At 37.4% G+C, this 26,029-nt stretch overlaps 1 protein-coding gene and 1 pseudogene across 1 annotated transcript; one reads left to right on the top strand and one right to left on the bottom strand.

The window, feature by feature from the left end:
* Nucleotides 1-2,981: 2,981 nt before the first annotated feature.
* LOC113705713 (PI-PLC X domain-containing protein At5g67130-like) lies at nt 2,982-14,085 on the bottom strand (annotated as a pseudogene).
* Nucleotides 14,086-16,928: 2,843 nt separating this feature from the next.
* Nucleotides 16,929-23,029, top strand: LOC113705523 (putative disease resistance protein At4g19050). Its single transcript, XM_027227401.2, has 2 exons — nt 16,929-17,373; nt 18,511-23,029. The coding sequence occupies exon 2, from the start codon at nt 18,527-18,529 to the stop codon at nt 20,045-20,047; it is 1,521 nt and encodes a 506-aa protein (XP_027083202.1). The 5' UTR covers nt 16,929-17,373; nt 18,511-18,526; the 3' UTR covers nt 20,048-23,029.
* Nucleotides 23,030-26,029: the final 3,000 nt, after the last annotated feature.

The following is a 26,029-nucleotide window of genomic DNA, read 5'->3' as shown; positions in this document are numbered from 1 at the left end:
AGTGGTATCTGGTCCTGTTTGTATTTCCCTTTTGCTTTTGTTTGTCTGGATTACTTGTTGTTGATTGAATTTGGGTGCCCTTGCTGTCGATCGAATCAATTTGATTTAATTCTTCCTTGTGTGATAACCAGTGGTATTGGTTGGGGTCTTTCGACTATAGTTGTTGCTTATATTTGGTCAGATGCTTACTTGTTTGGAAGTTCAAGTTCTTGTGATTAAGTTGTTGCTCAAATTCTGATCTGCTGTTGCTAGAACTTTTGGTTGGTTGAGTTGTGCAATTGACTGTTCAATTGGAGACAATTGTTGAGATTTTGGGTGGAATTGTGTCTAATTGCTGAAATTTGTTGTTTGTGTCCAATTGGGCATTATTTGAGTCTAATTGCCTTGTTTGGGAGTATTCTAGCAAGACTTTCAATTATTTAGTTCATTGGGGGCACTTGCTACGATTTTGAGCTGCCTTGATCCGGAATTTGACTGCATTTGGACCGCAAGTGCCTATTGATTGCAATTGCTATCAGTGTTGGGGTATTTGTCTACCCTTCCCTTGTGATTAGAGTGACATCTAGAGACCATGGTGAGGCCAAGATCCGCTTTTAGGTTTAGGACACCTAGACACTCATAGCCTCCTCCTACCCCAGGGGCTGACGAATGGCGCCAGCTCCAGCTGCGAGTTGAGCGACTAGAGACTCGAATGACCCACATTGACGTTAACATGCATAACATGGCGCAGAATTTGGCAGCATTTATGCACCATGCGGGCCTTGCTCTTCAATTTCCACCTGACCTGCCACTGTTTTGATGACTTCAGGGAAGTTCCGTTGCCCTTCTTCTTACTATTACTGTTTATTTATCACATTGAGGGCAATGTGTAATTTAGGTGGGGGGGATCAGTTGTGGTGCTAGTTTTTCCAGTTTTTAGTTTCTAGAGGTTTTTCCTTTATTTTTAATTTTTTTTGTCCATCTTTCGTTTATTTTCTTTTCTTTTTTCTAGTGGTCAGTTCTTATATGAATACCAAGTTTTGATCTGGGATTGTTGTCTCTAATTCTGATATTGCCAAGTTTTAGTAATAAAAGGGTATCAAGTTAATGTGGTTGAGTTCAAGAACATCTCTCTGGTGAATATCAGTAATTGCTTGATTCTTCTAATGTTTGGTTAACTTTTCTAGGCATAGGGAATAATTGTTGGTATTTTTCATGTGAATTGGTCCAATTATTAATTTCAGTTCTTCATGTTTGGAAATTTGAGGCTGACTGCTGTTATTTTTGTGTTATTTTTAGTTATTGTGCTATATGATTGTAAATAAAAGTTGGCTGTATTCCGCTAGTTGTTACTACTGAGTAACTGGGGATCTTCACCTAAAGTGTCGATTCTCGCGTCAAAAAGTAGTAATTGCTATGAGTGCGTAGTCGTGTAGCGATCGGAGTTGAGTAATCGGGCTCCTCCATCTGGCAAATGTTGAAGTTCGCGTCAAAAGGCTCTAATGGCTAGAGACTAAATCTTTTGTTATTATTGAAAAAAAAAAGAAAAAAAAGAGAAAAATAGAAAAAAAAACGTGATAAAATGGCGAAGATTGTTTTAGTGTGTGAGAAAGTCAGCTTGCCGATTTGTGAATTTAATGTTGAAATTTTAGTTAATAGTTAGACCATTTGCTGATAAGTGTTGAGCGACCATTCCTTTTTCTTAGATTAGTTTGCCTTAATTTGGAGGTGTTGGTGGTTTGGAAGTTAATTGGCGTGATTTTTCTTGGATTTTGACCTGTGATGTTTGATATATATTTTTCTTGGTATCTTGGCAATATGATAATTGGAGCAATAACCATTGTCAAATTTTGGTGTTTGATTGTTGCTTTCATGCTTGAGGGCAAGCATGGTTCAGGTGTGGGCAAGCAATAACCAGTCCCTGTGGCTTTGACAGAGGTAGTTTTGGATTTGGTTGTGAAGATTGCCATTTTTATTTGGACTACGAGTGTGCCCTGATGCCAACTACAACAAAGCAGAAATGGGATGAGCATATGCTCGTGTTATCTTATCCTCCTTTTGTGAACATCCAGATGAATTTTGCTGTGTGATCTATGACCTCCAAATGAATCCCAATGAATGGATGTACCACTGCCACGAATGTGACCAATCGTTTCATCCTTGGTGCATTCCCCAGATTCATCAAAATACCAAGTTTGGGCGTGCCATGTATGTAGATGAGCACTCTCACCCTCTCACCCATATTCCCGAGGCATATGACGATGCATTCTGCTATGGCTGTGATAATAGTTTTGATGATGGGGAAAAGGCTTTTCAATGCACAGAGTGCAGCTATTGTCTTTGTGCAGATTGTGCTTGCAAAAGGGAAGTTCTAAATCCTTGAGTACTCACTTGAAACTACATAGAAGAAGGTTTGCAGCTTGAACGTGTACAATAATTGCTATTGATAACTCAACCGAAAACTCTTTAATTGAGCTTTTTATGCAATATGATGCATAGATTTTTTGGTCCAATACTGATTTGCGTTTCTCTTTGGGGAAACTTGATTCATTTTGGGGGCTGGACTTGTTCATCTCGTCTAAATAAGTGAGCTGAGATATACAGGCCTTGTTGATGAATCACTCAATTTTCATTCATCAATTGGAAACATTGAGCAGTTCAACAACATGATAATAGAACACTTGAATTCATGGTCGTTTTTATTCTATTCAAAATTATCTTATCAAGCAGAGTCAAACAGAGAATGGAAACTCATCTGTTTATTACTATTACTCTATTACTTGAAGCATTTAAACAAATTAAGTAGAAAAAATACTTGAGCAAATCCTTGTGACCCAAAACAAGAACATTGAGTGGGAAAAGCCTAAAATGAATACATTTTGAGGACTAACAGGATTTTTGATCAGCTGATATTCTTTGGGTTCCTCTGAGCAGTTCTGTTCAAGTCCTTGTTAGGTGACTTCTCATTTCTTGCAAATATTCTCTTAAAACATGTCCAGCTTTTAAAATAGCAAAAACATGATGGCCATGGCATACAAGAACGTTGCCGTAACACTAGAAAACTGGATAGTTGCAGGAGTTCCTGTTGACTGCGCAGGCCTGAGGAAACTTGCAGCAGGACTGATGGTAGCTAGAGTTGTATTAATTAGATGTAGGAATACTCTTGCAACTTCCATAAGATCCCCCTGCTTACAAGGTTTTGATCTTTTAGATCTTTCAGAGTTAAAAGAGTTTTAAAGCAAATGCTATATTAGCAGCTAATTGAACAGGAAAATAGATAATCCCTTCTTGTAATTTTCCTCTATCAGCAATAAAAGATGCTGAAACAAATCAAAACCATGGTTTTAAGCTCTGGCAAAGTCATTTTGAATTAATATTTGTCAACTATCTGTTTTGTGAAGTGTTTATCATGAGACAATATAAATCTCCTAATATTTTTCACAGCCCAATAATCAATGCATTTGATATTGCAGTCTGTTAGTCAAACCAGAGTCCTAAATGAGTGTAGTTGTGTTTTCCCTGAAAGTTTTACTTTTATCGTTGCAAAATCAAGACCTTCTGCAGAAAATATATTGACAAACCTGACAGGCAGTTGCAGTAATGCATCCACATAATGTTTGGCCATCCATCCTGTCCACAGCATCAAATACACCTCCTCCATCACTACGCTGCAAATGCTCCAGTCCCAATTCTTAGTTCTGTATCAGGATAAAGAAATTCGTTGAAATAAAATTTACATACCTGTAAAAATTGATGGCCAAAAACTTTGGCATGATGTTGCCTGCTGCTTTGTAACAGGTGTCAGTCAGGGGAACCGACTGCTCTTTACAAGCCTGATCTTGGTCTGGAATTGTGGGGAAGTAATTTTGGAGAAAAAGGGATGAATTGTTCGAGTTGAGTGGCTTTGATTCCTTCCTGTTTGGGCATGAACCAGGCACCACTCCCAGATCTCTGGGTGAAACCATTACGAAGTAGTAAATTGCTGATGCATAAATTGAAATACAAACCACATTTTACAATGAACAACGGTCCTACAACTACAACAGGTGATTCCACTGATAAGCAATTCCTTCAGTTTCTTCCTTGGAGGGATCAGAAGCATGGTTCAAAGTCACGGTCGCAGTCGCGGTCACTGACAGGTTGTCGAAACCTGTGCAATAATAAAATTAAACCTATTTGCCAGTTAAAATGACCAAAACCCAATTCCAAGTACTGGAGCAGGGACTCTAGATGTTCAATGGGTTACTTGATTCACCCTGTTTCCGAAGAGTTTGCTTGATCCGATATACCCGAATGGAATGGTTATTTCCTTTCACAAGTAATTATGAATTTGTAGACAGGACAAGTAGGGTCGTATCCACAGGGACTGGGTATATTTGTTTCTTAAGAAATCCAGAGTAACACAGGGGGTGATTTTGTAGGAACGATGACAATTAAATAAATTCAAATAAGAAAATAAAAATAAGTAACTAACTAGAATTTAAACCACAGTTCACTGAACTTAGAGTAACAATAATTAAAGGCCTAAATCAATTAAAACAAGGAAGCAATTAAAAATAAAATAAAGTAGGCAACTAAAAGTCAAATGTTAATTCACTAAAATTAAGGTAATATTAATTAAAAGTCTAGCCAAGAAATAACTTCAGCAATGGTTCACCTAGTTGATCATTGAAACAAAGGCAATTCCAATTATTCACTGATAAATAGGTTATAACTGCCAGACAAGCGATGGCAGTCAACCCTTCCTTACTGTATCGGTGATCAAGGTACGCCCGTTAATCACTTCTCTAATTGGAAAAACAATCCTAGGTATGCCCGTAAGATTTAATTCCCCAAATGCCTTACGTATTAGACGAGCTCTATTCTAACCAAATAACGCACTGCCAGGGTTATTTCAAATTAGCCCGCGTATCCCCCTGACACGAACCTAATCGTGCCAGTTGTCACTAATTTAAGGCAATTTAAACAATTACGGATTTAATGCCCTAATTGACAAGAGATTATCAAATCAATTAATTATTCAGATCCAAGACAATCAATTAATTAAATAACCATAAGCATAGCAATCAAGGAATAAGCGAATACCAATAAATAAAAGGAAAAGATTAAATTAGATCGATCTCACAATTTTTAGGCGAACCAGAGCCTTCGTTGCTCCTTGACTAGAGTTGGAAAAATAGTTCATAATTGGTGAACTAAACCCCCAAGAAATTGTAAAGAGAGCCGCGGCCATTATCACAGAAATAGCGAAGTTACAAGAGGTAGCCCTCTGTTTTTCTTCGAACCACATACCAAGGAAAGAAACGTAAATACTAAAGATTCAAAGATGAAGAAAAGTCAAGAGCTTCCCCAAGTTTTTGTTCCTGCCATGCGCAGGATTCAAAATAAAGGAAGAAAAGTCAAAGCTCAAAGCTAACCAATGCTTTTTCCTATCATCCGTGAGTTTCTAAAGCTCAAAATAAAATCCAAGGGAAAGGTCAAGCATTTCTGCTAAGCTACAGCCGAGAAAGCTCAGAAAAAAGCCAGCCGCTAAACTTCCTTCTCACTCTCTTTTAAATGCGGCGCACATCAGCAGAACCAAGCCCTCCAATGTGTCCTTCCCTTGCGGAATTTACCAGAATGGGCGTAATATCTTCATTTCCAAAAATACCCTTTGGACAGGCTCTATCATCTGAATCCCTTTTCTGTCAAATTGGTACCTGTTATCATATTTCCTTTCTACTCCCTGAAATAAATGCAATTTATGAAAAGTGAGTAGAATCCAGCAATTAATCCACATCAAGTCAGGTAATATGAGGAATTAATAATAAAATAAATGATAAAATTGCAACCTATCAATTTCCCCCACACCTAAACTATGCTTGTCCTCAAGCATAAGAAAAGTGGCCAGACACCAAAATTTGATAATGGTCATCGCTCTATCCACTACATTGCCAAGATATCAGAAAAACCATATATCGAGCAATAGTAATTAAAATCCAAGAAGCATCCCCTCAGGTAGCCTCTAAACCACAAATCCTTCAATTTCCAAATTAACTACTCTAAGAAAAAGGAATGGCACACAACATTTATCAGTTAATGGTCCAAACATTCACGCAAGTCTCCATATTACGTCCATAAACCGGCAAGCTTTTCCTATTATTTATTCTCTCTTTTTCACTTCCTCTTTTTTTTTCCGTTTTCTGGTTTTTTTTTTTTTTGGTAGCAATAATAATTAACACAAAAAGACTTAGTCTTTAGCCGTCGGGGCCTTTTGACGTGAACTCCAACATTGGCCATATGAAGGAGCCCGGTTACTCAGCTTCTATCGCCACGTGACCACGTACTCATAGCAATTACTACTTTTTGATGCGAGAATCGACACTTTTTGGTGAAAATCCCCGATTACTCGGTAGTAAATACTAGCGGAGTACAGTCAACTCTTATTCACAGCCAAATAATACCAAAAATTCAAAATAACACAAAAATCAAAAGGAACTTTGCAGCTGCTAGTCTCATTTTTAAATATGGAGAATTAAGGTTAATGACCGGACCAATTCACATGAAAATGCCAACAGTCATTCCCTATGCCTAGGAGAGTTAACCAAAAAATTATAAGAGTAAAACAATCATCGATATTCACCAAAGAGATGTTCTTGGATTCAACCACATTAACTTGACACCCTTTTATTATTAAAACTTGGCAAAAGTAGAAATAGAGGCAATAATCCAACATCAAACCTTGGCATGCACTTACGAGCCAATCACTAAAAAAGAAGAAAAAGAAAATGAACGAAAGACATTAGCACCATAACTGCTCCCCCACACCTAAATCCTACATTGTCCTCAATGGAGGTAATAAAGTAATTAAAGCGAAGAGAACAATGAAACTTCCCTGTTGAACAGCTAAGGGATAGGAGGGAACAGTGGAGGGAAGCCGAGTTCTGAGACATCCTTGCCACTTGGCGGGTGATGTTCGTCACTCTCTCAACTACGTGATGAATCTGAGCCCGCAAGTGGTGCGACTTAACATCAGAGGCCATCGGTGGGGGAGACGCAGAAGAAGAGGGCTCGGGTCTTACCATTTTCTCCAAATGTCATTTCAATCAACAAGAGACAAAAACTGCCCACAGATAATGTAAACAGCAAATTCAAAGCAATAACAATTTAATAGCCATCGGTGCCTCCCAAATATCAATAGAGAGCGACACAACTTGCCCACCCAAAATCTCTCTAAATATCTCCAATTGCACAAGAACAACCTAGTCACACATGCCCAGCAGTCAATCAAGTATCCAACCAAGTAGAACTGACACATGCAAGGGGAAATATTCCAACCAGTATCATTAGTGCAAAACATAGTTCAAAATCAATGAAATTGCTATAGTAGAGTAGAGTAGTAGTAAAGAAATAGCCCCAAGTATTAATCTAGTCACAAGAAAGATTTTAAACCTCTAAAGAAGAGCAATAGGCGACTAGAATTCCAATAAATAGAGCAAGTAGAGGAACCATAGGTGGGAACCCAGTTCACCGAAGTCAATAAACAAACCCAGGAAACAAATAAGTCCGCAAATGAGTCAACAAATTGCACAAATGATCAGACCAAAATCACAGACACTGTTCCTCCAAATCAGCAATATAAACCAACATCCAAAATGTCCTCAAAAACTCGATTAAAAACTACTAATGCCAACAAGGAATGCAGTTGCCGAATTAAATCAACCAAAATTTCAACAAGCACAACACTGGCCGAGATTCTTCCCAAAATATCACAGACAATTGTTAAAATTCCAGCCCACCCAAGAACTTCAACAATTGCACCCAAAAGCTCAACAATTGCCCCCAGCAGTCAACAAGTCAGGCAACAGTAGTGCAGTGATTCGGCAATAACGACTCAATATATACCCTCAACTGGCAATCAGGCATCCACCCAAAAAGAATAAACAAAAGCAAGTGAAATTATCTCAACGACCCAACAGTTCACCACACAGAATTCACTTCCACCCGACAAAACAGTTGAAGTCACTAAGATGAACACGTTAGTCAACCGTCACAGAAAATTCTAACAAGCAAACTAGCTCCTAATAGGGCAAATTAAGCGGCACAGGCTCCCAATTCAATAGGCAATATCAGAAATAATTTAACCAAAATCTCAGTAGAAACCTCAATTAAATACACTCAACGTGAATAAGCCAAGTAAGTGTCATAGAAACTCCCCAATTCAACAAGCAATCACAGTATTTCAGCTCACCCAAAAATTAGCAATTTCAATGGTAACAACCCAAAAATTTGTCAATAAGAACTCCGCCAAACAACTAGGGGTAAACAAATTCAATTGAAAATATTCCCACCAGTACCACTGGGGGTAAACCCCAGTAAATGAAATATCCCAAACAGCCAACCGAATCAGCAAAAATTTCAACAAAAACCCAAGTGAAGCAGCGCTCAGTGGATGCTCATAGTAGTCCAGCAAATCACTTCAATTTACGCAAAAACTAACGCAGCAAAACAAATCCCAATCGATTCCAACATTGCCCTATGCACTTGAAATTGCAAAATTACCAACACGGGTTGTTGGACATGTTAAAGAACAGGAGTTAGACGAATACCTCCACCTTGATGCCTACATGGAGCGAAGGTGCGGCAGTGGACGGTGGTGGGGTGCGGCCAGGAGAGAGAGTGTGGACTAGCTGGTGGGCGAGCTAGTTGGCCTGAGGTATGAAGCGGCGCACGATCAGGAGAGAGCTAGAGTGGAGACGGTGATGGCGACGCGAGGGCGCTCGGTTGAGCTGGTGGTAGTAGTGGAGCTCAACGGTAGTAGTTGTGGGTGGAGGGTGAGATCGAGAGGGAGAAAGGCGTCAGCTGCTGGTGGCGCTGCCTGCTGGGCAGAGATGCGCGAGCAGAGGGACTGTGGGCGGCGTGCGCAAACGCGGTGGGCTGCGCGCGACTGGGGAGACCGAGCGGAGAGGGAGAGCGGCGGTCGTGGCTGGGGAAGGAGCGGTTGGCGCGCGGCGTGGAGGCTGCGGGCTTGTGGGCCGCTGCGTGCGGCTGCGGATGAGAGAGAGAGAGAGGGTCGCGCTAGGTGGAGCTAGGGCTGCTGCAGAGGTGGCTGCTGGAGGCTCGCGTGGCAGCGGCAGGTGGCTGCGCTGGCGGTGCGCAGTGGGATCTTCAACAGCTGCGGCGGCCTGCGAGCAGGATGCGAGCGGCGTGCGACGCAGAGAAAAACAGAGGAGAAGAAAGAAAGAAAAAGAAAGAAAAGAAAGAAGAGGGAAGAAAGAAAAAGAAAAAGGAAATAGTTTTTTTTTTCATTTTATTTTTTTCTCTTTTTAGAAGATTTTTTTTATGGGAAGACTCTCCCCCTTTATATATATATATATATATATATATATATAACTTCTTTTTTTTTTATATGGACAAAATTTATTTTTGAAATCCAAAAGTAGAGATTAACAGAAAATCAATAATCGTTCTTGAGTTTTTTGAATACTTACCTTTCCCGCGAACATGACGCGGGCACGTCATGAGGGAAGGACACCTATAAATCATAAAAAACGAAAATTAAATCTATAAATCAATCAAATCCAAGGAAAAATATATTTAAACTAATGAACAAAAATGAACAAATAACTAAAAGGAATTAGGTTGCCTCCCAATGAGCGCATTTCTTTAATGTCTTTGGCTAGACATCATCATGTTTTGTTCATGGAGGATAAAATCTTGTGGCTCGTCTTAATGTTTTATCTTCAATGTGATCCTGGTAACCCTCATGGATGGAGTAATCTTTGAACACACGAGTTACGGCCTTCCATGGACTAGTTGATGGCGCCAAATAATCAAGCAGTGATCTCAATTTTTCATCCACTCCTCCATCAAGAGCACTCAACGGTTCAAGATATTTGACAATAGCTACTCTTAACTTATTTCTGCCATGAGACTCAAAAACTTCCGGTATAACAAAATCAATCTCATTAACAGAAATCATGGAGTAAGAGTTAAGAAAATGCGGATTAGGGAATGGAGGTGGTGTCACCATATTTGATGATTCTTCACTGGATTCTTTCACTTGAATGGGTTGCGGTTGGGGTTCCATTTCTTCCTTTTCGGCTTCTTTTTCAACTGCATCTGTAGATTTCTCATTTTGACACTCTTGCATCTCCTCACCACTAGTCAAGCAAATTGCACTCTCATTTTCTTCTAGATCAACAATGGTTTTCGAGGGCAATTCTTCCATTTGAGAAGCCAATCGATTTATTCTGGATGTCAATAGACATGGTTGATCTGCCAGATAACTCATTGCATCCTTCATCATCTCATTCCTCATTTGTGTCTCCTGTTGGAATTGGTATGTATTAGTAGCTATTGGTTCAACTATTTCTTCAAGAGACATACCTGACATAGATGACGATTCTTGAGACTCATACTGCTGAAAATTCATTGGCCCCGTTGTATAATTATAATTGGAGTTATCCCACCATCCTTGATCATACCCGTTTGGATTAGGGTTATACCACGTTTGAGATCAGGGTGAAAAATCTCCATAATTATTGAATGGGACACTCAGATTATCTTGATATTCGGGGCACATACCGGTTGAATGATCCCTGGCATAACAAATTTTACAGGTTGCAGCAGCCATTCTTTCTCTAATAGAGTTTAGTGCCTCTGCATATGTAGACTTAGCAGAAAAACTAGTCTCATCGCCTTCCTCGGAAACAAAATCCATTATATCACCAAAATACGAAGTGTTAGAAGCCATAAGCTATATAAAAAAAATAAGAGAAAAATAAATTAAAAATGAAAACACTGTGAACTCAAAAAGAAACAAATTAATCTGACACCAGTCCCCGGCAACGGCGCCAAAAATTGACAGGTTGTCGAAACCTGTGTAATAATAAAATTAAACCTATTTGCCAGTTAAAATGACCAAAACCCAATTCCAAGTACTGGAGCAGGGACTCTAGGTGTGCAATGGGTTACTTGATTCACCCTGTTCTCGAAGAGTTTGCTTGATCCGATATACCCGAATGGAATGGTTATTTCCTTTCACAAGTAATTATGAATTTGTAGACAGAACAAGTAGAGTCGTATCCACAGGGATTGGGTATATTTGTTTCTTAAGAAATCCAAAGTAACACAGGGGGTGATTTTGTAGGAACGACGACAATTAAATAAATTCAAATAAGAAAATAAAAATAAGTAACTAACTAGAATTTAAACCACAGTTCACTGAACTTAGAGTAACAATAATTAAAGGCCTAAATCAATTAAAACAAGGAAGCAATTAAAAATAAAATAAAGTAGGCAACTAAAAGTCAAATGGTAATTCACTAAAATTAAGGTAATATTAATTAAAAGTCTAGTCAAGAAATAACTTCAGCAATGGTTCACCTAGTTGATCATTGAAACAAAGGCAATTTCAATTATTCACTGATAAATAGGTTATAACTGCCAGACAAGCGATGACAGTCAACCCCTCCTTACTGTGTCGGTGATCAAGGTACGCCCGTTAATCACTTCTCTAATTGAAAAAACAATCCTAGGTGCGCCCGTAAGATTTAATTCCCCAAATGCCTTACGTATTAGAGGAGCTCTATTCTAACCAAATAACGCACTACCAGGGTTATTTTAGATTAGTCCGCGTATCCCCCTGACACGAATCTAATCGTGCCAGTTGTCGCTAATTTAAGGCAATTTAAACAATTACGGATTTAATGCCCTAATTGACAAGAGATTATCAAATCAATTAATTATCCGGATCCAAGACAATCAATTAATTAAATAACCATAAGTATAGCAATCAAGAAATATGCGAATACCAATAAATAAAAGGAAAAGATTAAATTAGATCGATTTCACAATTTTTAGGCGAACCAGAGCCTTCGTTGCTCCTTGACTAAAGTTGGAAAATTAGTTCATAATTGGTGAACTAAACCCCCAAGAAATTGTAAAGAGAGCCGCGGCCATTATCACAGAAATAGCGAAGTTACAAGAGGTAGCCCTCTGTTTTTCTTCGAACCACGTACCAAGGAAAGAAACGTAAATACTAAAGGTTCAAAGATGAAGAAAAGTCAAGAGCTTCCCCAAGTTTTTGTTCCTGCCATGCGCAGGATTCAAAATAAAGGAAGAAAAGTCAAAGCTCAAAGCTAACCAATGCTTTTTCCTATCATCCGTGAGTTTCTAAAGCTCAAAATAAAATCCAAGGGAAAGGTCAAGCATTTCTGCTAAGCTACAGCCGAGAAAGCTCAGAAAAAAGCCAGCCGCTAAACTTCCTTCTCACTCTCTTTTAAATGCGGCGCACATCAGCAGAACCAAGCCCTCCAAGGTGTCCTTCCCTCGCGGAATTTACCAGAATGGGCGTAATATCTTCATTTCCAAAAATACCCTTTGGACAGGCTCTATCATCTGAATCCCTTTTCTGTCAAATTGGTACCTGTTATCATATTTCCGTTCTACTCTCTGAAATAAATGCAATTTACGAAAAGTGAGTAGAATCCAGCAATTAATCCACATCAAGTCAGGTAATAGGAGGAATTAATAATAAAATAAATGATACAATTGCAACCTATCAGTCGCGGCCCGGAACGTTCCACATCGGTTTCGGCATATCGGCCGCGGTCTCGGTGAGACGCAAATTTTAAAGTATTTAATATTCTAAAAATTGTTAATAATATAAAAATGTATGCTAAATAAAAATAATTAAAAAATAGCAAAAGAAACGGCCAAGTCAATCCGTCGCGGTGTGACTTGGTTGATTTCTCGTCTTGACTCGGGATAACTCGGAGTGACTCGGTGTAACTCGGCCGAGTCAATCCGTCGCAGTGACGACTCGGCCGATTTCTCGGCGAGTCAAGTATTTCGGTATCGTTTCGTCACAGTATCGTATCGGTAGAGACCGAGACGGTGACGACTCGGCCGAGTCGTCTCGGTCTCGGCCGAGACTTTGAACCATGATCAGAAGTGAAAACTAGCAGCCGGTAATTTGCTTTTATCATGTCAGTAACAGTCGGCCAGTCCTCGCCATTCTTGGGCATCTTAGAAAGAGGGAAACAATATTTGTCCAAGCCAGCATTGACAAGCATTGGCCAATAACTTTGTCAAGCCTTTGGGGACATGAACATAGTCCTCAATTATGATGGTAACAATCTTGGTTGGGTTTGCATTCAAGAATGCTTCCGCTTCCTTTAATGTGTCAATTGCAGGCTCCTAAGAGAAATGCATATAATCTTATCACAGGATATACATAATCAATAACCCAATTAAACCAGTCAAATCATGAACAGAGAGTACGATTAGTAGAGTTACAAAATCGGTGAAGTTGTAACACTGGCCACGAAACGAGTGGCAGAGCCAGATGTCATCCTTGAAATCATACATATCCAACATCAATCCCCTTACTCCATTCTAAAGAACATTTAAAAAAAAAACAACAATAAATCAAATTCAGAATACAATAATAAAAATGTGGCTTTGCATCTTAGTGAAGCAGTGAATAAGAAACACATACTCTCAATTGATTAGTAATGCTATCCTTTTGATTGTAAAATGTGACTGTTTCAGCATCTGTTAAAATGCTGCATCCACAATTGAGAATGCATTATGAGTCACCAGCCATGTGTACTTGTTAAATGGAAGCCCATTACTCTAAGAGAATTTCACAAGACAAAAATAGACTTGTAAACAAATAATGTGAACTAGGAAAGAGAAGTGCTACATTCTTGGAAAGAGAGAAACAAAGGGATGAAGCATTGGATTATTACAATTGAAATAGGGATGATGATTTTTCGCCTGGGTCAGAATGGTCGAGTTTTTCCTACTGATGGGCAGCTTCCACAATGTAAGCCAGGCCCACAAGCGGCTGAAGAGGTACAAGAGTCCAAAAGCTGTCAAATTTTGCTAAATTCAGCTACAAATTCTGAAATGGAAACTGAAGAAAACAAAACCAGGAAGTAACTAAACTTGGTAATTGCCTGTGGAGCAAGCCTTAGAGCTGATAAAAGCGACAGACGAAAGTAGGACAAGTAGCAAAATAAAAAAGGGTTGGTTTCTGTTTCCATTTTCAGCAAAGGTTTTGACAGCCCTTCTGCCGATGCTGCTGATGAAGTTGAAGTTGCTGCATCTCTTGTCCATACTGATACTGTGGCAGTAATCTTCTGCAAAACACCCCACCAAGCTATACAGATGGATATATAGTTTTGCTTACCTACAATTGGAAGTAGCCAAAGGGAAATGAACAGTGCAAATTGTGACAGCCACTGATGCAATTAGAGTGTATTTAGGGGGGTTCTTGCTCTTTCCAGCCTACAGATTTGCTTGCAGCTGTTCTACTTTGTTGACTTTTACTGTGTTTTCTTTGTTATTTATCAATATCGCCCTCGTGCACATGGGCTTGCCTTTGTCCTACCAAACTTGGTTAGGCTGATTGCTTCTCTTTTTCATCTTTTTTTTATTATTTATTTTCATATTCATTCCAGCATCAAACTTGATCATCAGAAGATTTGGCACCAGACCACTACTACACATGAAACTACATAGACAGTCAAGTCAATCCAGATTAAGAAATTAAGATTGATTTATGAAATGAGGACAGATATATCTCAATAAGGTATGGATATTGCACAGGCTTCACACTAATGTCATTAAGCTAAATAGAGAGGGAAATGGTCAGTGTCTGAAGACAAGAAGTAAATATTATGTTCTAGGTATTAGAATAAACTAACTGATTAATTCATGATAGAAGGGAAATTTTTTTTCGCGATCAATGTTGGGTAAAGAAAGAACGTAAAGCTAATGATATAGCCATATTTTGGGCATAATTTCCGTTGAATGCAACTTTCATGTCATTAATAACTTATTTGGCATCTCAAAGTGCTAATGGTTCGCCCCTTCTGGGCATGCACTCTCATGCATAGCTTGTGGCACAGAATTAAATACATAGTAAAGATCAAAAGCTAAACCCATTCGTATCGTTAAGATACATAAGAGATAGCATTGACATGGTCTTGTCGTTAATGTTCTTAGGTTGGATAGTTTTGTTTCAATTGTACTTTCAATTTTTGAAGAGTTGAGAAGCAAAAGATTGGAAGGAAGAAAATACCAAATCATGTGTTATTTGTGTATTCCTATATGATAACTCTAACCTCTATAATCAATCATTGGGGAGCTATGGGTAAGACATTCATAGATATTGAATCCACAAAAAATCGAATTCCTGTTGTTATTTTGTATTTAAAAACGGTCACGTTATTACTACTACTCTCAATATTGGATTTCTTCTCCCAAACGTGTTACACCAGGTGATTATTGCACAATTGCTCAATTTTATACAATTTTATCATCTTCACCATTTTTAAGTAACGTTTTTAGCAGAAGAATTTTTGTGTATTGAGGGTTCGTGTGGGCCTGCTCTTGGACGTAGGTGAGAATAGATAGCAAAGACCCATGAGAAATTTCCTTCTTAAACAAAAGACTAGTTTGGTTTTTTCTTGAGCAAGATTGAATAGTTTAGCAGTCCCCCAGAGACGAAAAGGAACAAGATTGAATGGTTTAGCGCTCCCAAAAGACAAAAAAATTGAAGGATCAATGTTGTAAGATTGAAATATCATCCCTAGGCTTGTTTCTTTCGTTCTACATTTTTTTATGCTGATTTGTTGTCAATTTTGTGGTTTAGTCCTCAATAATATTGATTGTTTTGTACTTATAATGAGTCATTGTATAGGTGACCAAAGCTGCCTTTTTTTTTTTTTTTTTTTTTTTTGTACTTCTTAACCCACCATGTTTTAAAGTGACAGAGTCCCCCAATTCAGTTTAAAGATTAGTTTGTTTTTTTTCCTTGAACAAGATTTAATAGTTTAGCACTCCAAAGACTAAAATTGAAGCATCTACGTTAGAAGATTGAAGTATCCCAGACTTCTTTCTTTCGTCCTACATTTTTTATGCTGATCTGTTGTCAATTTTGCTGTTTAGTTAATTAATTGGACTCAATAATATTGATCATTTTTTACCTAAAATAAGTCATAGTATGCATGACCATAGTTTTTTTTTTTTTTTGGTGTACTTCTTAACCCACCATATTTTAAAGTGACAGGAGTCTCCCATTATAGTTTTTATTTAATCATTAATGAATTATGCAGTATACACATGAAAGAGTAATACAAAAAGTTTTAAAATAGATCCAAAGCAATGACCAAGAATAAATATTGTTGTTTTTTTATTTCATTAAAAAATATTGTTGTGAAGGGACTCAATCTTGCTTGCCAAAAATATATAAATACTATTATCGAGTACTTTTTTTTTTTGTTGAAAGTGTGTTTGGATTGTAAGTTATTTGAGATATTTTTACTGTAGCACTTTTTGTGATGTGATGTATGTGAGATAAAAAGGTAATTGGGAAGATAAAAAAGTGTATTGAAAATTGTAATGATGATGTAAGCAAATATATTTGGGCAAATAACTTACAATCCAAACTTATACTATTATCGAGTACTAATTAAAACAAATGGATAGGAGATTATTTGAAATATTATTTGGAATTATCCTTGTAGTTCTTTTTATGATGTAATAAATGTAAAATAAAAAGGTATCTGAAATGATAAAAATTTGATAAAAATTTGTGTTTAGACGCAAGTAAAATAATTTTTTTATTAATATTATATATGTTAGATAAAAAAAACAGTGTTTGAAAAGATAAAAAAATTGATTGAAATTATGTTTATGATGTAAACTTAATAATTTTTAGGATAATTTTGCTATCTAAACACATATTGAGTAGCAATAATTTTTTTTTTAAGTAAGTCATGTGAGGTTGAAAGTTAAATTAGAAACCTCATAGGTATCTTGAAAATGCCTTTCTATTTACCAATTGAATTGCATCTTGGGTTTTATGAGAGTCAAAATTTAGAAATTTTGGATTTAAATCTTCCTTCCCCCTTATTAATACGGTTCCGATGTCCAAAATTTTCCCAAAACTCTTCTGACCATTCCGATGTCCAAAACTCTTCCGCTGTCCTGCTGCCAAAGCTGTTGATCAAGGGACCATTTCAAAAAGAAAAAGGGCGGACAGGGGACCCCTGAGTTAGCTTCAGCTGAGGAATTACACTTTGTCCCAATTGCATAATCTTCCTTTCTTGAATTTAGAGGGGCTTGGGTTCCCTTGGGGGGATCGTATGGCCTGCACTGTCAAGTCCTTTTTTCCTTCTCTGCTCTTTTCCTTTATTAAAGTAACAAGTACAACTCTAGCAATCACAATCTTGTCTATTAAGGCATTTAGTTAAATCTGATTATATTGGAATATTCCGTGCCCAAACAAAAAAAAAAAACTTTTTCTTCGTAGAAGCACTCTTTTAGTCTCTGAATCATTCCATCAAGCACAGAGCAACAAGCAGCAGGTAATTGGAAACTGAAGACAGAGATTCACAGGTTTGTATTTAATTTTCTTGATCTTTCTTTGTTATTCCACTCTCATGTCAGCTAAAATCGTTCAACTAAGCAGTTGTATGCGTGCCCTTTTGCAGAAGTTTAGAGTATTGTAGTATATTTTGTGTAGCAAAATTATGCGGTTAATTGTTGAATAGAAGTTTCAAAAACAAGAAGAAATCATCACTAATACAAAAGGGATCGTTTCAACATGCATGAAATACATAAATTTTGGTCAGAAATAATTGTATGTAAAATCTGATCGCTAAAGCTGTAACTCCAATTGCAGGAAGTTACGATTCAGTTTGGAAAATGAAATTTACTGCCTTTTAGCCCTGTAGCCGAGAATGCTGTTATATTGGAGGATAATTTGGCTAAAAAAAAAAAAAATCAAAGATCCCACTTATGAGCATCAATAAAGATTTGAATAAGGATATATTTAATTGGAACTTTTCTGTTTTGACTATCTGAAAGTTTATTGGGTTACTAATGTTGGAAAAGATGGCCATTAATCATGTAACCTTTCTTTAATCTTAGATTAATGCATCATTAAAACATAGGCAATAGTGGTCATTTGAAACAAGAATTAGTTTAGTTTTTGTTGTGGTACTTATTCGTATCTTCTGCACCACTTTCCCTAGAGCCTTGAAGTCACTTGCTTTAGCTATGCTAACAATTATATCCGGAATCCATGAGCTAGTGGAGAAGTATTCATTGCATTGCTTTGTCATCAGTAGTTTTATCTTTTACATTATAATCTTCCTCTGTTTAAGAAGTTGATTAGGGGTATGATCCATGACTTTTATAAGGAACTGGGGAATATCTATACCAGATCAATGGATAACCAAAAGGTGCATGTGCAGATAAATAAAGGGGGGAAATAAAAACTTGGCATTTGATTTTTGTTCATGTACACACACTCATGAGCTAATAGGCATGTACTTTATGTTAGTGTGCCCATAAATGTTAGCATGTTACAAAGTATTTGGTGGACAAATAACTTTCATCAATTGGTCAGGCACTTGATCTGATGGTGATAATATTATTGTTTCATTCCTGAGCAGATTTCAAATTCATGCTATAGTATTACAATTACTTTCTTTCTTTCTAAAATGAGTAATCATTTATACCATCAAACAGGGGTCTTGCAGCGGCAATGGACCAGAATAGTGTGGAACTGCAGGCAGAAAAAATTCTTAAACTTCTCAAGGAAAAACATGTGTCAACAATTGTTCTTTCTGGGAAATCAGGAAGTGGGAAAACATGGATGGCAAGAAAAGTTGGTCTGCCGGCAGTCAAAAAGAAAGTAGTTGACATTACACTTTGGATTTCTCTGAGTATTAGGCATGATGAGACGTCTCTTTATGAGCATATTGCTCATCAGTTATCTCTACTTTCCACTTCTGTGGAGCTGGAAAATTATGATATCCAGGAGGTAGAGAATAATGTTGGTAAGGAGGAAACCTTGGAGAGCTTGAAAGAAAAGGTACGCGCAAGACTTTCAACTGATAATGTTCTTCAGGGGGTTCTTGTAATTTTGGATGATGAAGGAAACAAAATGAGGGAAGGGGATGGAGGCTTAGAACAAGCCCTTCACTCTATCCAGCAGAATTCCCACAACCATTCAACAACAGCTGCTGATGGAGATGGACGGCAAAAACTTAAGGTGCTGATAACTTCTAGAAATGAAGATGGAAGGCACCAAACCCAGGGAGGTAAGGAAGTGGTTGAAATGATGCCTCTAACTCCAGAAATGTCAATTTTGTTGTTAAAGCAAGGAGCTATGGCAAAAGTTTTTGAAATTCCAGGTGTAGAAAGTGTAGTTGCAAGGTTCATCAATAGAAAAACAGATCTTGCACCTGGTGAAGTGTCCTTGCTAGCAAAACTATTAAGTTACCATCAACAAGTTTCTGAACTGCAGGGCCTGGAACACACTTTGGAAGAAGCATGGTATGGTGAGAACTACAACTGCACCCAGCTGCTCTTAAGTGGATATGAAAAGGTGTCAGATGGTATTTTAGTTGACTTTTCTTGGCAGGGCAGCCATTTTTTCCGTGATAATGGATTTGTTCACTACAGTGAGTTGATATCATACTGGATACTGGAAGGATATCTTGGTCCTGTTAATAGTCTTGAGGAGGCTTATAAGGAGGGGCACCGCATTTTGATGCACCTCGTGGACTGTCAAATGTTGAAAGAAGTGAATGATGATTTCGTCTACATGGTGAGAGTAACTGGGGATGTTTCTTATTGTCATCGTTGTGGTTATGGAGGAACAGCTAATCTGGGGTTGGCTAATGTGCTTGTTAAAAGTAATGATTGGCAGGGTATTGGAAAACTCACAAAGGTGGATGGTATGATCAGAACACTTGGCAGTTATAAAAGAGTGCAGCAATCATTAACACTTTTACTAGATGGCAACTGTCTCAGCAGGGAAAACCCAAATAATCTCTTACTCAGCAATCAGGAGCTGAAAATTCTGGGTCTTTTCAGTCTCGAAATTGTATCCTTTCCTCATTCTTTCAACAACTTCAAAAAACTGAATGTTCTTGTGCTCAGGGACTGTGATTTCTTAGAAAAGATCAATGACATTCGAGAACTAATGACATTAACTGTCCTTGAAGTATCTGGTTCTGGCTTGGTGAAAAGTATGCCAAAAACTTTTTTCAGTACCTGAAGAAACTTCGTAGCCTCCACTTCTCCGACTTTCAGATTGAAGTCATGCCTGATTCTTTTTATCACCTTACAGAACTCAGCTGGCTCATTCTAAAAAGGTTTTCTCATTTAACAAAGTTGCAGAGCCTGAAAGAATGTCAAAACCTTATGGTTGTTGATCTTTCTGGTGCTGCCTCCTTGCCGACTTTTCCAGAAAAGAACTTGAAATCATTGCCGAAACTTCAAACATTAAATCTTTCAAACTCCAAGATCAAATCTTTGCCTATTTTTCATGAAACTGGAGAGCTTACTCATCTATCAGTTAGCGGCTGTAGCAACATGGATAGAGTGCCCAGCATTCGGTCTCTAACAAATCTGCAAGTTCTTGATCTTTCATGGTCAACCATAGTGGAGTTCCAGGACAAGTCATTTCAAAATAATACAAGTCTGAAGATCCTTGATTTATCTGGAACTGCTATTCCTTCATTACCTTTTAACATCGGTAAACCCCGTGAGTTCTATTTGAAAAATTGCTCTGAGATAAAATACATGAATTGTGTTGAATCTTCCGAAGAACTAGAGATACTTGATTTTTCAGGTGCCTGTAATCTTGTAAAAATTGAAGGAAAGTTCTTTGAACGTTTAGAAAATCTCCGAGTTCTCAACCTGTCAGGAACAAAAGTCAAAGATCTACCATCCCTTTCTGCTCTCCACAACCTCCGTCAGCTGTTACTTTCATGTTGTCTGAATCTGGAGAAGTTGCCAAGGTTGGCTTCAAGCAAACTCGAAGAGCTCGATCTATCTGGCTGTAAGGCAATGACAATGATAGAAGACAAATCTTTTGAGCACCTACCTCGCCTTCGTCGGCTTGTCCTCTCTCAAACAAAGATTGTACACTTACCAGAACTCAACTCCCTTTCAAATCTTGAGGAGCTAAATCTGAGTGGTGTTAAATCATTTACCGGAACTGATTTCATAGAGCACATGAGTAAACTTCAGGTTCTAAACCTCTCCGAGACCTTGCTTAAAGAGCTACCTGCCTTAACGAATCTCAAAAGCCTTGAGCATCTGTTTTTGAGGGGCTGTGGACAACTAGAGGTTCTCCCTGTCTTGGAAGTACTTCACAACCTTGAGACTCTAGATATTTCTCAAACAGCACTGAGGCAACTGCCGTTTGTAGGAAGTTTGAGTAACCTGCATAAACTGTTGCTCAGAGACTGTTCAAAATTGGAAAACTTTAAAAACCACAAGCTGCTTGACATGTCTGGATTTGAAAATCTCCCTTGTGGAATCTCGAGATTGACTCAGCTGCAACATCTTGCTTTACCCAGTATGAAGGAAGACATCCAAGCAGCAGACACCAATGAGGTAACTAGCTGGAAGCAAAAGCCTAGTGCATCACATTGGTCCTTCTCCGTTGTGGATCGAACGGTACCAAACACTAGCAGATCTTTACTTTCTTATAACGGTTCACTATTTCTTGAATTTCTGGACAGCAATCCTTCTGTATTGGACTCAACCTCAAATCATTTCCATCTCTTTGTTCATCCTACTGAGGTGCAAAATGGTGCAAGGGACATGCTCTTTCACAGGGATGAATTGGTTTTCAGAGATGTCTATCTATTAACTAGGCATTGTTCTAAATCTCAAGGCCGGTTAGTGGAGATTCATCATCTGAGTGCTTTTTCCGAGGGCATTGAGGATGTACTTCATGATGCTGAGTATATATTCTTTTGATAGTTTGTTTTTCAAATCAATTTCTGATTTAGGTGCTGGCAACATCAAGACGTTGAAAGGTGGTTGGATTGAGGGATGTGAAAATATGGAGTTCGTTATCGAGACGAGCGACTTAGTAGGCAGTGGCGAACGGGGGATAGCACTTGAGATTTTATGGATTTCAAATGCATCGAGTTTAAGGAGCATGTACAGTGAAAACCTGCGGTTGGGGAGCTTTCAGAATCTGAAGTGCTTGTATCTAGATTGTTGCCCAAAGCTGTTGAGTGTTTTCTTTTCATCCCACCTGCTGCAGATGCTTGAAATTCTTCATGTCAGATTTTGTGAGAATTTGGTGGCTTTGTTTGGAGATGATGTAGAAGAGCATAAATTGCCAAACTTACGAACATTGCGTTTGTGGGAACTACCAAAACTGAAAAGCATTGGGTGCATAATGCCGTCTCTACAAAGTTTAGAAGTAGGCGAGTGTCCGATGCTTGGACACATGCTATCTTCACTTCATGTACCAGAAAAACTTGAGGTCCTTAAAGTCAGAAATTGTAGTGAGTTGGGCAATTTGCTTGAAGGATTGACACCAGACAACTGCAAATTGCCTCATCTAGCTGAAGTTCACCTGTGGGGATTACCAAAGCTGACACGAATTGGGATTGAATCACCCTTGTTGAGATCTTTAGAAATTGGAGATTGTTCTGTGCTTTTACATGTTAGTTCTCGAACGGATATGCCAGAAAACCTGGAGGTCCTCAAGGTCAGATTCTGTGACAACTTGGAAGCTATATTTGTTGGCATGACATCTGAAAATTTCATACTGCAAAGCTTACATACAGTTCATCTTTGGGGTTTACCAAAGCTGGTCGGCATTGGTGCCAGATTGCCACCTCTGCAGAAGTACATTATCAGGGACTGTCCCAAACTAGCTCTCCCGGTGTCATGATTGGCCAGCTCTTTAACCACATCGCAGGATTTGTATGGCATAATTTCCTAACAAATGCTAAAGGGAAGATGTTAGCTGCACTGTGAATGGTAGAGGAATGTATTCTTAACATGGTACAAGCTGTTCCAAACCAGATTGCCTTGTTTGCTATTAACATGGGCAGGAATTGTCCCAAACTAGATTTCTTTGTTTGCTATTAACACATTTTTGGTGAAATTTTGGAGCATTGTAAATTATTTTAGGGTACGTTTGGTTCTACAGAATTAGAATTGAATTAGAATTGAAATTCTATAGAATTGGAATTCTATGAATTGGAATTCCAAGTCATTTCAATTCTTTCGTTTGGGAAATGCAGAGAATTGATACGGAATTTATTTGAAATTCCAAATTCTTTGTTTGTATGAGAGAAGAATTCATTAGGAATTAGAATTGTTTCCAACTAATATTTCCTTACATAAAAAATTTCTTTTTTTTACTATATAATAATTTTTTAACATTTAGCTAATTGTTACTAAAGCTTTAAGGAAAAAACCAATTAGTACCTTTAATAATTTATTTTTTCTTGCATTTAACTAATTGTTAATAAAGCTTTAAAAGAAAAAAATTAGTTCCTTTTTTGCAAAAATAAAAAATTCTTTTTTTAAAAAAATTAAATTAAATTAAATAAAAAATAATTGTATATTCTAACTTAAAAAGTAGTTAATATTTATCGAGTTAAAACCTTGATACGTTTTTAAAGTTAAGAACTTTAAATTTTAGATTGGCCACATCGCAGGATGTTAGCTGCACTGTGAATGGTAAGAGTAATGTATTCTTAACATGGTACAAACTGTTCCAAACCAGATTAATTTGTTTGCTGTTAACACATTTATTTTTGGTGAAATTTTAGAGCATTGTAAATTATTTGAGTTTTTGAGTGCTTTCATTATTTTGTCTAAACCAATTTAGGTAATTTTTCACTATAATAATTTATCTTTAAATTGCATTAACTGTAATTTTTTGTCTATTTTGTTAATTTACACATATAATCAAAATATATTGGCACATTTCTTTTCGCTGTTTCAAGTGAAAATGCGACAGAAAATAAGTTTCAAAATGAAAATGGTACATTTTGAATCTGTGAGAGATCAAACTTATTATTTGAATAAAAAACTAAAAAGGTGTAAAACTAATTAAATATAACTTACATGATTTTCTAATTTCAAATGCTTTATTTCTTTTAACATCACAAACTTTCAACTTACATAATAAATAAAATCAAGTAAAAAATAAAATACTCGATATGAACCTTGTCTTTTTTTACTGTTAAAATTTGATTCCTTCCGTTAGATTGAGCCTAACTCACTACAGTACTGCAACAAATTTTTCATTTTTTCTTCTTTATAAAATGCCTATTATGTTGAGGGGTTTGGCACGAAACTCTACCCACTTATTAACTTCAATCAAAAAATACAACAGAGGGAACATAAACCTTACTTCTAATTACACGGGAAAATATGGAAATCAGTGTCAGTACAACACCCATATGACCAACTTGCCATTAAATCTGGTGCAGAATTCCCTTCTCTAAGAAAATAGCAAAACTTTTATCAAGTACCAATTGAAAACAAACTTATCGGAGATCATTTGCATTAGAACATTGGAATCCAGCTCAATTTCAATCTTTGAGATACACAGTTGAAAACAAACTTGCAGACCGTGAATCAAAGCGTGAAATTCAACTTGTAAACTTGACAGGTAACCCAACCTGGTAGAAAAAGCTAACAAAATTCCATCCGGATTCCTTAACATATTTCCTCCACTTCTAATTCTCGAATTCCCTCTAGAACTGCCATTCGTATTAAGCTTAAACCAATGGGGTGAAGGGTTCAAACACCTTACATCCGAGTAACACAATAGATTTCAAATTCCAAACAATTAAAAATTTGTCTTTATTAGATCATTCCAGATTTATTTATCTTTATTTATGCAAAACGGTTAAAAAATTGTCTTTCACCACTTCTTGGTACCTGACAGGTCGTCAACCTGTGCAATAATAATAATAAATATAAAACCTAGCTACCACTAAGAGCAGTCAATAATTAATCCTAGGTACTGGAGCAGGGACTCTAGATGTGCAATGGGTTACTTGATTCACCCTGTTCCCGAAGAGTTTGCTTAATCCGATATACCAGAATTAATTAATTGACAAAAATTACTAAATAGTAGACAGTGGCAAGTAGGGTCGTCTCCTCAGGGACTGGAGATATTTGTCTCTTTTAAAAGTCCAATTGATAAGGGGGGATTTTACTGGAATGAAACTAAAAATAATCAGACAATTTAATTAAAAAATGAATAAATCACTAGCACGAATATAGCAGGAATTTAATCAGGAATAAATAAATTCTAGCCAAGGATACAACTACTCAAGCACAGTTCCTTTATCTGATCATTGATGCAGCAGAGGTTCACTTAATTTATTAATAGGCTAGTTATAGTCCGACGACCAATTTTTCCTTAAATTATTGATAACCAAGGTACGACCGTTGATTACCCCTAATCAGCAAATACTCCCAGGTACGACCATAGGAATTAATTTTCCAATTGCATTAATAACTAGAAAAACCTAGCCCTAATCAATAACACGCTACGAGAGTTATTTAAATTAGATCGCACGTTTCCCTAATGTGTAAACACACCAGTTGCCACTAATATTAATCAATCAAACAATTACGGATTTAATTGACTAAATTGGCACGAGATTAATATATCACAATGAACATCGGGCCCTGGACATCCAATTAATAAAATAATCCCATGAAAATTAAATCAGGCAACATGCAAATATTAATAGATAAAAGAACACGTGAAAACTAATTAGATCTCACAGATTTGCAGGACTGCGCCGTCGAGTTGACCCTTGACTAGATGGAAGACTTAGCCACGCCGCATAATTAAATCACCACACGAATTAATAAATTTCCAAGGCATTGTTCTTTTTACTAACAAGTAAGGAATAAAGGATGTTTTTCCCGTTGGGGAATTTTGTCGAACACCTGGCGTGTGTCAGAGGCCAGTCAAAAGAAGGAAGAACTAAAACTACCCTAAAAGACTAAAACTAGAGATCAAAATAAAAGTCAGCCGTCTTCTGTACGTTTGTTCCCTATTTAAAGCCAAAAGAAAAATATCCAGTGGTCCCCACCAATTGGACACAAGCTGCCGAATTCATCTCCTTGTTTTGAGCCTCTGCGCGGTCCCCACCAATTGGCCACAAGCTGCCGAATTACTTCTTGTTCCTAAGGCTTTGTACGTTGCCTTTACTAGCTCTTGTAGCTCTTGTGGTCCCAGCCAATTGAG

This window comes from Coffea arabica, chromosome 8c (assembly GCF_036785885.1).
Source record: "Coffea arabica cultivar ET-39 chromosome 8c, Coffea Arabica ET-39 HiFi, whole genome shotgun sequence".
Taxonomy (NCBI): domain Eukaryota; kingdom Viridiplantae; phylum Streptophyta; class Magnoliopsida; order Gentianales; family Rubiaceae; genus Coffea; species Coffea arabica.
Note: the sequence above shows the minus strand (reverse complement) of the source record. Positions and strands in the feature narration are given on the sequence as shown.

What these genes read in the sequence shown, in the direction of transcription:
- LOC113705523 (XM_027227401.2), top strand. Translation starts at nt 18,527, where the DNA reads ATGGACCAGAATAGTGTGGAACTGCAGGCAGAAAAAATTCTTAAACTT.